At 44.1% G+C, this 14177-nt stretch overlaps 1 protein-coding gene across 1 annotated transcript in view; it reads left to right on the forward strand.

The window, feature by feature from the left end:
* Positions 1–14177, forward strand: part of jarid2b (jumonji and AT-rich interaction domain containing 2b) — a 110673-nt gene that overhangs the window by 75830 nt on the left and 20666 nt on the right. The window contains exons 4-5 of the mRNA XM_073463330.1: positions 1174–1397; positions 11596–11808. Coding sequence (XP_073319431.1) covers positions 1174–1397; positions 11596–11808 — 437 coding nt within the window. The remainder of the gene's footprint in view (positions 1–1173; positions 1398–11595; positions 11809–14177) is intronic.

The raw sequence follows: 14177 nt of genomic DNA on the forward strand, positions 1-14177 counted from the left end.
TTCTCATGTACCTGGTTATCAGCTGCTGCGGCTGGTTCTGCCCTAAAGACGGCTTAATTATCTTTCAGTCAGCGCTCAACAGGAATGAAATTGGAACCACTGCATGTGCACGTATGTCTGTGACTACCCACATGTAGCTGCTTGGTGGAATTTACACAGATTTACGTGCACATACACACAAAAACTGAGTGACCATGTCAGCCAGTGAGTGCGCAGGTGCTGTCACATCCAAGTGATCATAATGGGCTCTCTCTCTCTCTCACACACACACACACACACACACACACACACACACACACACGCACACACGCACACACACAAAGCTAATCAATTCTTCACTACAGGGTAATTGTTTCAGCAATTCACTCTACAGTGAGATGATAGCCACAGGGCCACAGTAATAAAACAGCCGAGAGTGTGTGTGTGTGTGTGTGTGTGTGTGTGTGTGCGCTTTCCATAAAAGAGCAAAATTGTGATTTTAATCACATGTAGACTGCTTTCTTTGCTGAGATGTGTGGGGGACAGCGCTGCATGTCTTTAATGTTTAGTCCTCATGTGTAGTTGTATCTGTTTTTTTCACATCAATGCGATATGTCGTACTAGTCTCAGCCTCAATTCCAAAAAGTTGGGGCGCTGTGTGTAAAACCAAAGTCCTTATAGGCAAGTCTTCTCTCTTGGCAGCCATCTTGGCAACGCCCCTTGCAGTTATTTCAAGCTAACAAGACCAGGCCCCTGTCTATATGAATGGGCAGAGAGCCATAACGTGAAAATTAATAAATAAAAACTTGAGGTATATAATTGCAAGTCTAATCTGATCTAAAAAGTGCTGAAAGATTTCAGTGACTGTGCTGCAAAATAAGGCGTAATACGCCCTCTTCCGAAAGGTCATACTCTTCCCACCAAACAAAATGTGAGTTTAGTGTCTAATGTTTGAATAACCCCACTTTACTTGGTGATCCCATTCATTAGCGTGATATCCTTCTCTTCCACGCTTATTAGAAGTGCGTCTACAACCACAGCGTTCCAACTTTTGTTGGAATCAAGTTTGTAAAATCTAATAAAATGCATTTAATGAATTAGTGTCATGGTCGCTGTGGACTACACACTGTTGTGCTCACATAATACACATTACTAACTTACTCTCTCCTTCCCTTCTTCCCCTCTCCCTCTCAGACCTCGGCTCCAGGCTCAGAGGAAGTTCGCCCAGTCGCAGCCCAACTCGCCCAGCACTACGCCCGTCAAAGTGGCCGAGCCGGGCAGCCTGAACACCGGCCTGGCCACCGTGCCCTCCTCATCCCTCACATCGCTCTCCTCTTCGTCCCTGTCCTCTTCCATTCAGGACCTGTCCAGACGCAAGCCCAAGACGGAGGACTTCCTCACCTTCCTCTGCCTCAGAGGTAAGACACGGCAAAAAGGAAGGATGTTGTTGAAGAAGACAGCTGCAGATACAATATTAGAGGTTATTGTGAGTCCAGGACACAGGCTGAGGCTGGAGAACATTTTGCTACTGTTTGGCTGTCTATGAATAGGCCTGAATAATGATTTCCATGGCCTGGCCTGTATGTGCAGCTCTCATATAACAGTCTAGAGGGAAACCTGAGCTGTGGTTAAACACTTTACTCTGCTCTTTATTATAGATACTCTCACATGCACACAAAGAGAAAAACATAAGCAGTACACACAAAAACCACACGCGCACGGATACTACAAATAATTGTGTACTCGCCCCAGGCTAAGATTATCCTGCATTTCATCAGCTTACACATCTCCCCCTCCTACCTTTCAACAACTATCTGTCTCTTTAACACCTTGCCCATCACCCTTTACCACAGCAGCTGTTCGTTGCATAGTTCTCACACACTCACACACCCCTCTCTACAAACACTACACAGGTTCATCGACACTATGTAGCACCTTCGATGTCAAATGAACTGTAAAAGCCACGGCAGAGTAATTAGCAGCAGAGTTAGTCGTGTGCACGTGCCGCACACAACGGCAGCATTGTTTCTTGGGAGTTTCTTGAAAAGGAATCTATTTTGGATAAATGCGAGCACTGAGATTCTATCACACACCCATATAAACTGCCTGTGTACAGTAGCTCAAATTAACCAAGACCCCCCCTCGGCACTCACAGCAGCTAAAACAATCCCTGTTCTCTTTTGCTCTGGAGTTAATGAAGGATTCATGTTACTTATAATCTGCGCTCTGCTGGCCAGCAAACAGAGAGGGCTAGTCCGCTGCCAGGACACTGCAAAAAGTTTCTGCTAGAGCTCTGTAGTTCTGCTTAATTTCAAGACCAAAGACCGACGTTTCAAGACCCAGACCCATGAGCCGGCTTTCAGAATCTCCACTGTGGTTTATAGATCTGAGCTTTAGCTCAGCATGGCGGAGATAAACTGTAACATTTAAAGATGTATAGCTAAACACAGTGGTCTGACCTGTCTGAAAGAAGCCATTAGGGGTGCTATGGAGGACATGTTTCAGTAAATTGTCTTAAATGTCTATATGGACATATGACCAGTATCAAAATGAATTTTTGGATTAAAAAAAACTGATTAGAACATTCTGTACTGCATGTCTTGTGTGTAGACAGGCTTGTACATACGATGTAAGGAAGTTTTCCCTCCATTCATGTCTGTCTTTAGTCACCCCTTTACTTCTGAAACATGAAAGGAGAGGGAGTGACACATTCAAGGCCTGAATATAAAAAAAAAGAAACAATTTGGGACCATTTTCTCAACAACCTTGGCCGTGACTTTTCTCCGCTATCTTAATTTTACCCTTTGTTAAATACTCCCGCTCACCTTTTTCTTAAACGCGTCCTCACGACCAGAATTAACTCATTTGGAAGACAAAAACCTCTCCACTTCAGATTAATTTACCTTTATCGTTATTAACCTCTGCCCATCTTAAAAAGTAGGCTAAAGCCTCCGGAGAAGCAAATTTAGATCCGAGCCTGTTGGGACGTGGCGGCCATACGTTGCTATTCTGACAAGAACACTCCCATTATGGAGTGTCATTTTAACCTTTCAGGGCTCATTCAAAAGCGTATAATTGAAGGTTGCTAAAACTGACTGAAGCTTTTGGTGAGAGGGGCTTTGATTTGCATATATAGGCCAGGATGTTACATAGGCTAATGATATAATGTCCCATATACTTTTGAAGTGGAGATTATTTGGGGCTCTGGGTGCTAAGCTAACCCCTCCCTTATATGTGGAGCACTGGACTAATGAGGTGTAGGTGACTGGTCCTGACTCAGTCTTGCTGCTTTCTCTCTTTATAATTAAGGTTAGGAATGGTGCCTTGCAAGCTGATTTCTTGTGTGTGTGTGTGTGTGTGTGTGTGTGTGTGTGTGTGTGTGTGTGTGTGTGTGTGTGTGTGTGTGTGTGTGTGTGCGTGTGTGCGTGTGTGCGTGTGTGCGTGTGTGCGTGTGTGCGTGTGTGCGTGTGTGAGGTCTACTGCACTACCCAGGCTAATTTTAGAGCTAGGCTGCTAAGCTAACGATTGAATGGTTTTCCACTGTGCTTTTTCCACTCTGCCGCTCCCTGCTTTACCGCTGTATTTATAGACCCAGTTTAGCCTTGTATGTATGTGGGTCTGTGTGTCTGCTATCCATGCTGCGAGGATGACATTTTGCTGTGCGGGGCTTCTTCTGCTCTGTTATCCCCCTTGGCCCCTCATATGACCCATATGCAGGGACCCTTAGCAGGAGAGGGACATGGGAGAATGTCAGCAGAGCCCTTGAGGTTGTGCGTCTCTGAGTTGGTGCGTGTTCGTGAGTGCAAATCCGCGCTCACTGCTGATGTTGCCTGTTCTGCTTATCTCGTGTGTGCCCTGCTATTGTGTGTGTGTGGTGCGTGTGTGTGTGTGTGTGTAGCATCCAGGGTATATGACGAGACACAGCCCATGAGGACAACCGCGTTAGCCTGGTTAATCTTTTCAAAGGGACTCGAGTCTTTGATATCGTCTGAAACCCCCAATCCCCTTTAAGATTCTGATATGTGTCTCTCTGGTGATCTGACCACCACACACATTAGGCTGCTTCATGTCTGCCACCAAAACGCCTCTGACAGGATCACTAGCTATATTGTGGGAATCTCAAATCCATGATCTCCCTAATTCGCTTTCTTTTCTATTTGATTTTGACTCTTTTTTTTTTTTTTTCTTTTCTAGTTCTAAGGAGGGCATTTAGCCACATTTCTACCCCTATCAGTGGAGATTTCTGGGATACGTCCCGGGTCAAACGTTCACCATGTGTAAACACACCGCCCCACACACCCATTGCACTGTTTGCTTTTCTTATCTGGTAAACATTACACATCCAACCCCAAAGGCTTCTATTCATCACTCATTGTGACAGCGACGTAAAAGCTGTTTGAACATGACAGATTTGAAGCAGCAAAGTTAGCGACAAGAACAAGAAACAAATGTTGGACTCCTGTGAAATCCCAACTCAACCTTTGCATCCAATCAGAGTTTGTAACTGAAGACGTCTCATTCTTCTGGGATTCTTTATTTCCACTGGTGGTGGTGTTGTTGCCGTATCCGAGCAAAAGTTATTTTTAATTCCTCCAGGGGGGAGCAGGGCTGCCGATTATTCTGATGCAACGTGGGAGTAACCGGACAGAGAAGTGAAAAAACAAGATTTCTCACTACTGTATAGAAGGATGCGCACCATGTATGCTCACCACCCACACTGTCTAGGGCCTATATACTGTATTTATCTCACCGCTCATCTCACACACACACACACACACACACACACACACACACACACACACACACACACACCCTTGCACACAAGCCGAGTGCTCGGGCCTTGCCTGTGTTCTCAGAATGGTGTTTATGTGTGGTCCAGGCCTGTAGTTGGGCTGTTTATATCCATGGAGAAAGCCATTTGGGTGGTAGCCAGACAGTCTGCCTCTGGCTCTGTCTGCCTCTGGTAACCCAGAGGATGTAGAGCTGCTAGTGGCAGGGTGGGGGCAGCACTGAGCGGAGCAAACTGAAGTGTAGGTTCATACTGAGGAGCTCAATGCTTTCCAAGTCATTTAAGTGTTTCATTTCAAGAGGGTTAGGGTATATGGCCTAGGGTTAGGGTTGGGGGTCATGCTTGGGGGTAAGGGTCAGGTTTGGAGGTCAGGGTCAGGGTTGGAGTTGGGGGGTCAGTTTTGGGGTTAGGTTTCAGGGGCAGGGTTAGGATTTGGGGTTTGGGTTAGGAGTTGGGGTTAGGGGTTAGAGATTCCCACTGTTTAAGTAAACGGAGCAGACTTTCAGGATTGATAGTTGTGCTAGCATTCATCTTTAAAATGTCAACAATAAATATAGCGAATAGTTTGTTTTTGTTCATTCTGGAAGGTATTTACTTAAGTTTGAAGGCTCACACACATACAAACAGTATACACATTGACATGGAGGAGATAAGAATAGACTAGGGAGTAAATGAATAACGATGTGCACACACACTCCTGGAAATTCGTTTCTCTTGCATAAGACTAATTTTCAGGAGTGCGTGCATGTGCCAGTATGTCGGTGTGTATGTGCACCGCCGCCGTGTTTACCTCTGGGCCTTCTCCCTTTGCCTGCCAGCTCCCAGTGTGTGGTGCCTCTCTCACAGGTTCAGCGAGGCCAGTCTCTCTCTGCTCAGTTTACATAACCTCCCAGCCCTGACCCAGTGAACCAAAGACCTCAGATTCTTAGTACGTGATTACACGTGATATCAAATTCACATCTGGTTTTTAAGAAAAAGACTGCCAATCCCAGGAATAGTGCGTTAGACCTCTGTCTTTGTAGCTCGACTGTTAGATTTGATTTGGTTTGATGGTGTTTTTTACTGTCTGAAAGTCTTGCTTAACTAGACGCACATTTCCACTCCAGAGAAAAGAAATTCAAGTCCGACAGCTACCAGTGTGTCTCTCAAGCGCATTGCTGCTGTGACAAATGAATTTCCCTCGGGGATAAGGTACTTTTCTCTCTCTCTTATGTATGATTGCTGTTTGATTAAAGCCTGGAAACTGTTTGAGCAGAGTTGTGACTTTCCTGTCGCTTGCGACGCTGCGCAGAAGTTGGCCGTGCAACACCGACTTCTTCCGCATTCTCCTTCAAGAGCACAGCCACTGTTTGTGGGGTTAATGGTTTTGCTGACATCAAGGAATGTCAATTGGAGATGTAATCCTTAATCCTCTCTCAGTCTCTCCCTCTCTGTTTCTCCCCTAGTGACTGAGAACAGCGTTGGCAGAGCTCAGCTGTGGGAGATAACTTTTCCTCTCCATTGCCAAAGAGCTGAGATTTGTCTCCCTTCCTGACCTTCCCTTAAAAACAGCATTCGCGCTTCTTGTGAGCCACTTTGCCCTAAGTCAGCACGTCCACACGTCCCCATGGCAGCTAAAAACCCTCCTGATTGACTATTTAAATAGTCCTCATTGTTTCAGTTCCAGTTAAGGGGACAAAAGAAGGGTAGCCAGAGAAAGGAGGGTTTGTAATTATGCCCCCCTCCACCGTCCACCCCACCCAAGAGCCCCGTTAAAAATGACAATCCTAATAGACTCTTTCAGACCTAATTATGATTTGTCTGCGGTCGGAATGAGGTGGATGAAAAGCCGATGTAATTGGGGGATTGGGCTCAAGCCCTGTTGGAGGTCTGGGGAGAAGGACTGAGTCGTGTTTTTGTCACCAAATGTGTGTGTGTGGGTGCATACATGTGTGTATTGATGGATTCGGGGTCGGGATGCCAGCGGTCAGTATGAGACCACTCTGCTGGTTTGGCAGGCTCTTTCTGTCTTTGTCTCGTCTGCCTTCTCTCCCTCTAGACAGTCTACACTCTAGATCTTGAATATATTAGAGGATCCAGATGTGCTGTTGTTGGATGTCTTTCTTTCTGATCTCTGGTCCTTTTTTTCCTCCATGTCGCTTGTTTCTGTAGCTGATTAAAAAATATAATGAAATAAAAAAATATTTTTCACATTTGTTTTCTCACCTTCACAGTCTGCTCCATCTCTCTACCTTTTGTCAGTTTCTGCTCCGTCCGTATAAACAACTGTCTTACAATGCCTTTGAGAACCTTGTATTGTGATGCATTTATTCCCAAACTTTGCCCAGTGGAGAAATGTAATTAATTACATTTACTCAAAGACTACAATTTTGAAATACTTTTGCCTTTTACTTCTACTCCACTATATTTTGGAGGCAAATATTACTTCTCACTAACAACTAATAAATGATGCTATATTATCATTAATTAAAGGTGCAATATATAAGAATTGGCCACCTGTTGAATTCATTCTCATAACAAAAAGGGGGCAGAATATCACCACTAACTGCTGCCAACTCTAGCTGCCGTTAGCGCAGTTAGCTGCGCAGCTAGTGGTTCAGGCGGGGAGCAACGGAGATGTAATCAAAACTGTTATTCCTCAAAGCTTTGACAGAACTACTTCCTGACAGTCCTCCAGTATTTTTACACTGTAGTACTCTACTTTTACTTAAGTACAGGATGTTATTACTTAATCAATGACTGTAGACAGAAGTACTGTAAAGGTACACGCACACCTCCGATACTGTATTTGCACATTTCACTTGTTCATGTCCTCTTCCCTGCACCCCCTTAGAAACACACACTCCTCCTTCCATTTCTGCCCCGGGTGCCCCTGTGGTCTGTTTGCCATTGGCCCTCTGACCCCTGTTCAGACCAGTAAATTACAGCCATTTACCTAATGAAGCAAGTCATTAGGAGCTGATTGGGCCAGTGTGTGCCGCCCCGATGTGTTTGTTTGGTCTGAGAGAGGAGCGTTTGCTCTGTCGCCAAGATAAACGAGATGACTGTGCAGTGTGTGTGTGTGTGTGTGTTTCCTTTAGGTGCACATGTGAGGCTTCATGTATGTGTGCTGCGGTCACTTTACTTTGAGGCCAGAAAATTGTACTTTGCTACAAAGTCCGGTTCAACCACTTATAATTGTCTACATCCTACTTCAGATGCTGTGTGCCAAGAAACCACAGAATAAACACACACTAGGCGTGGGTGATGAGGGCTTCTTTAACCAGACGTGGTGTGAGAATCTCTTCCATACTGTTTGGGTCACTTTGGATTATGTAAAAGCCGTATTTCAGTGTTGTTGAACAGTTACTTTTTGCCCTACAGACCTCCTTTAGAAGTTAAAGAGAGCAGGTAAAACTCATTTTATCTGCTATGGGAATCTGCTGCCTCTACACATTTTTTTTTCTCTCTCCAACTCTCAGAGGAGATAATTAGAAACTGGCAGAGCTGCAGTGTGAAAACTGTGATCCAAGGCACAACAAGATGTATTATTACCAGACTCTATTTTTTCTTCTTTTTTTTTTTTTACTGTTTGTAAAAGCTTTTCTTAGGAGCATGAAGTTTAAACTTAAGCTTTCAAAATAAATTTAACATGACGTGTGGTAACCACGGGTCCCCCGGCTTGCCATTAATAGCAGTTAGCGCACTTTAAAATGACAATTAATCTAAGCTCAAAGATGTAGCTTATGCTTTAGAAAAGAATAATGAAGTTGGAATAATGATTTCAATATGCTTATTATTTGATGTTCTCTAAAGTGATCCATCAAATCAACGTCGTTTAAAATTTACAGCAGCTTGTTGGGATTTTCTGGCTTTCACGCTCCAGTGTTCCCAAAAGATCTCTAACTTTCTGTTCTTAGTTTCGTAGCTCATTCTGCAGTGGAGGCTATTTAAGAGAGGATGCTGCAGTATGCAACGGTACACTGGCCTGTGTGGTACTGGTTAGCACCAGTTAAGCCTTGTACCATGTCTCCTTTGTCATTAGGAAAGCCCGAGCTTAGTCAGGGTGTCACTTAAGTATTGAATGTATCCTCACAGTGACACACAAATGTTTAGTGTGTCCAAGCTGAGCTGCACTCTCTACTGATAGTGTGTGTGTCTAATGACTGAGCATATTCTCTTCAGACCTTGTGACGTTTTGCTGCTGCTTTCTGGCTTGTTCCTGTGTAATTGAATAATTTTGCTGCACTTGTTTTTATCTCTACATTTTTATTAAGCCACTTAATGATGTATTGAATGTGTGAAATCTAAGATAAGTATGCAGCACCCTCCAAAACAGGAGTTCTAATTAAATAACTGGCCTGGCAAATTCTTAATTCACTTTCTCTCGTTTTAATCTGTATAGCTTAATGCAGGCTAGTTAAATTCAGCCTATTTTTCAGAGGCTTGACTTTATTTTAATTGACATACAATCATGTATTGCTTCCCATTAATGTCCTTTAAGCACTGTGGCCCCTAAAAGGGGAATACAAATGACAGTAGTTGCTCATGTTATGCTGCAGTAGATTTATTTTTTCTAGGTCTGGCAAATGTATAAAGTCTGGTGTTTCCTGCTCATAATGAGCCAAATTTAAATTAATCGCAGCTACGAGCTGCACAGTAATAAAATTACAAAACTGTGGCAATTGAAAAGTAGTTGTAATGCATTTTGCTCACTGTGCCAACCCTTTAGAAAACTATTTGCAGAACAACCTCAAAATATAGCTTCAGATCTTTTTGATTGCAGAGTAAGAGAACTATTTACAAGTTTTTTTGTAAACTTGAAAGAAAAAAAATTTAGTCATACCCACCCAATGAGAAATTTATGGATAGTACGGATGTTGACACATTTTACTTGGATGATACTCATACTTGAAAAAAGTACAAGTACTGGGGCTCCAGGGTGCGACTATTTTGGTTGTACACCCAAAAATCTGTCAAGTGCAACCAACATTTTCGTTGGTCAATGGCACACCAATGTAAAAAGTTATTTTGGAGCCATTGGATGCTTGTTTCAGCTGAGTACTCGCTCAACACTAGCAGGAACCCATTCCAACCCCCAGCCAGAGCTCAATAAACAGGTCCCCGTTTAATACTAAAAAAACCCAACATCAGTCCTCATATGTAAAAGGAAATGCACACTGAGATGTGGGCTCATTGAGTGTGTAGGGTTTGATCCAAATAGGCTTGCTAATTGTCCTCTTGAGGTTATATAAATATACATATATATAGGGCCTCCAAAGGGGAGCTGGCCCTTGGATCGAAGGCTACCTGTGGTGAGAGGTGGAAGGCTCCAGCAGGTTGTCAATTCAGGGGCAAACACACTCACAAGCAATAAAGTGTTCTCCTGGTCTGTTGTTTTATTTGTGGCAGAGATCAGCATATTCCTGAAAAGATTTTTTATGATGTTTCTGGAAGCACCCGAGGCATGATGCAGCAAAACGGGGAAAAGAAACTGTGCTGTGTGTGTGTGTGTGTGTGTGTGTGTGTGTGTCTGTGTGTGTCTGTGTGTGTCTGTGTGTGTGTGTGTGTGTGTGTGTGTGTGTGTGTGTGCGTGTGTGTTTGTGTGTGTGTGTGCGCGCGTGTGTGCGCGTGTATATATAAGTAGATGTGTCTATTTCTGTCCGAACACAGTGCCAGTCACTGCTGCAACACTCTCCAAGTCTGCCTCAGTTTTTTTTTTTTATCCCTGCATCTGTATGACTGAAGCAGCTGTTTGCACACTGATTTACGAGTGCAACATTATGAGATTTAATAACATAGCTTTGGGCTTTATGACCTTTTTACGAGCGCGAGTGTGTGTCTACATTCAGCTAACTGAGGTAACATTATAGGCTCAATCCACTGCCAAAACACCATGTTCCTCCTTTCCAGCACGTATTGAGCTAGATTTCTCTGAGATGACAATGAACGTGATTGAGTGTGACGGAGAGAGGAAAGTGAAAAGATCGTCGGTTTTCTTCTCCAATGGGGGGATGGGGGGGGATTGACAGTAATCCTGTTTGGAAGAGTGAGAGCGACAGATTTAGGATTAGCTCAGCACCGACTCGTTTGGGTTCTAAAGTAACTCTTTTACAGAGTTAGATATTTGAGCGCTTGTACGGTATATGTCTCAATAAAGCTGTCAACATCAAGGGTCTCTGTGGGAAGACGGCCTGTTACTTACTCCCAGTGCTCTGTGGCTTTAGTTCAAGCTATTAGAAATACGTTCTGCACTCCTCTACTGTATATATACCACCACCGCTACTACTAATGTCTCGCTTTGGCATTTGCAAAACACAAGACAGACATCAAAAACAAAGGTCAAGGTCGATAGATGAGTCATGAATCTAAAGATGCAGATTTAAGAAGTGATTTTTTTTTTTGGAGACACAGAATAAACTGCTGAAGTAAACTGTCACCGTCTTGCAAATCATTTCAACATTGCTCGGTGCACGTCCTTGATTATGTTTGTGTGTTTTGAGCACATGTGCGTGTGCGTGTGTGGGTGAGAACGTGACAATGAAGCCGCTATGTGCAGAGCAGTTTACAAAGCATCAATAGGCCACCAACTGAGATAATAAGAGATGAAAAAGCAGCAGCACAATCACCATTATTCACAAGCGCTTGAGCAACTTCTATTTTTATATTAATATTTCAACACTTGCATATTGATGTTGATTCATCTGTAATGTCAGATATTAGGATGAAAAAAAGGCATTTTTGTCCAGCTGGGGGATATCAAGTAGGAAAATGTATTCAAAGTAAAGCTGTTTTTTTCAGTACCTTTTTCATATTCATATTCTTTTCCTCCACCTCTCTGCACTCAGGTTCATCGGCCCTGCCCAGTAACATGGCCTACTTCGGAAGCTCCCAGGAGGAAGAGGACCTCGAGGAGGAGGATGACGAGGAGGAGGAGGAGGTGAGGAATGGAGTCCACTCTCACGGCGGGGGAAGCAGCAGCCAGGCCTCGGCCTCCTCCTCGTGCCACTCGACACCCCGCAAGGGCAAGCTCCCCGCCAGGCAGCCGCTCAACGGGCACGGTAAGGACAGGAGTGTGGAGTGTAGAGTTGATGCCCTTCCTACATATCCCCAGAGCTTGATGGGAAATGCAGTCATTCACAAGTGGGAGCAGTTTTGTCTGTATTTACTGTCTGAGGAGAAGATGGCCAGGAGTTCGATGTGCAGGGGATGATAGTGAGTGAAGAGGAGGTAGAGATATGGCACTCTGAGAGCGAGAGATGGATGAAGAGGGAGGTGAAGGGGAGTGATGCGTGATGCAGCGGCAGAATAACTAGAGAGGAATGGAAAGATCCATTTTGGAAAAGGATTTGGAGTGAAAGATGGAGAAACTAACAGCAGGAAGAGAAAAAACCTTGGGCCAAACAGGAGCTCAGAATGAGTCATGGGACAGAAGACAGTGTAGTAGTGCTTGTCTGTGTGTGTGCGTCTGTTTGTGTGTAAGCAATTTCCTAAGTTTGCACTCTTGTTTTCCACTGCAGAGACTGGGTAAGTCACATGGGACAGCAGAGCAGCACATCGACTCTTTCCACCCCAATTAACACTTAGCTTGCTAAGCCCTAACAAGGTGTTTATGCACACACTGCAACAGCTGGCCGGGGCCCTCGACACACACACACACACACACACACACACACACACACACACACACATGTGCGCGCAGTGACAGCATACGTACGCCCCTAGGGGCACATAGACACTTGGATGAATGCACATACACACACTTGGTGCACAGCATTTAGTAAACTGCGTGCATGGGATTGGGCCCATGAGAGGAGACTTGCTCACAGTCTCAACATTGATGACGATTAAAAACAAGAACGCTGCAAAAATCTTCATCTAATCAAGAGATTTGTTTCTGTTATCAACATCTCAGTGCGCAGTTGTTTTCACATTAGAGTGTTGTGTTGCACATTAGAAGTGTTTTAACTCTGTATATTTTTGTGTATCTCGACATCATTGCAAATGAGGAAAAGCTCAATGATTTTCGCTGCTTAAATGGTTTGAATAGAATTTAATTGAAAAATAACACTTGATTTTAGAAAATCCTTGAAAAAAATCATGTTTTGACGAAGAAAAACAAACTCAACCATGGATAAACAATGATAAAATGGAGACTGGTGGCACATCCTGTGTTTGTTATTAGAGCCTGACTGATATATATGTTGTCCACTATCCGACGACAAACAAATGGGGAGCAGCACATCACCAAAGTAACTGCTAACTGCTGCTAACTAGAGCTGCTGTTAGCTAGTTATGTTGGTTAGCCGTGCGTCAGGTGGTCTGGGAGCTCAGAGCACCAGAGGAGAGTTGTTTACACCACACAGGAACTTTGGATTGGGATGGGATGGGGCTAGCTGGTTAGCTTGCTAAATGCTAACATAAATTGAATTGAATTTGATTAAAGTTAAGTTATTTTTTCAAAACTGTTTTCAATTAAAGTATTACATATTGCACATTTAATGTTTAATAACCACATTCGAGGAATCGTTGCAAAAAAATGCGCGTATATCGGCCGGTAGATGAAGTATTGTTCAGGCTCTATTTGTTATATCCATCTTTTTAGTTTTAGACCTCCAGTTTTTTTACAGAGCTATTAAGAAACAATTTGAACCCGCAGGCCCTCCCTCTCTGCCAGACTTGGGAGACATACAATCCTTCCGGCCAGGCGTTTCCCCATGAAACAAGGGCTGGATTTCACAGTTCCTCCCTTTGGCCCTCCCTGACTCTCTCCCTCCCTCCCTCGCTCCCTCCTCAGTCTGTAGGATCGCCGCCAGAAAGGTTCAAAAGGTGAACGCTTTGCTCAGCTCTTTCCTCTGTCATCCTCTCGAGTGGAATGTGGAGGAGGAGAGAGACAGGAGAGGGAGACCGGTGGGATTAAGAGAGAACCAGGGAGAGAGGTCCATAGATTTGCTTGCGCTGAACTCTCGGAGAACTGTGCACTGCCTTTGTAGGAGTTCACTGACAGTGTCTACCTCCACATATACTTTTTCTCTCATTGTTTCAGGAACATCTGTAGCTGCAGTTTGAAACACAAACTGTACATATTGCATGTATCTGTATAAGGGGCATCAACAACAGGATCGTGAAACCTGTTTAAACGGATCCGGGCTTGTTGTGCGCACGAGGACAGCTTAGTCTCCTTTCTTATCTCGTATACCAGCGCTGTTTGCAAAGCAGCTTGGCGCCTTCGCTGCGATATGTTAAATAAATAGATAAGAGGGAAATAGGCAGTGTATTTTGTAGAGGACAATAGAGATGAAGGGGGTTAAGGACAGCGAAACGTTTACTCATAGGTGTGCACACAGTCAAGACTGGGTCATTGCCCCAGTGTTGACACAGTTTTTATGCTGCGCTGGCTATCAAGCACAGGCACACAGAGACACACACC

This window comes from Pagrus major, chromosome 3, assembly GCF_040436345.1.
Source record: "Pagrus major chromosome 3, Pma_NU_1.0".
In the NCBI taxonomy this organism is placed as follows: Eukaryota; Metazoa; Chordata; class Actinopteri; order Spariformes; family Sparidae; genus Pagrus; species Pagrus major.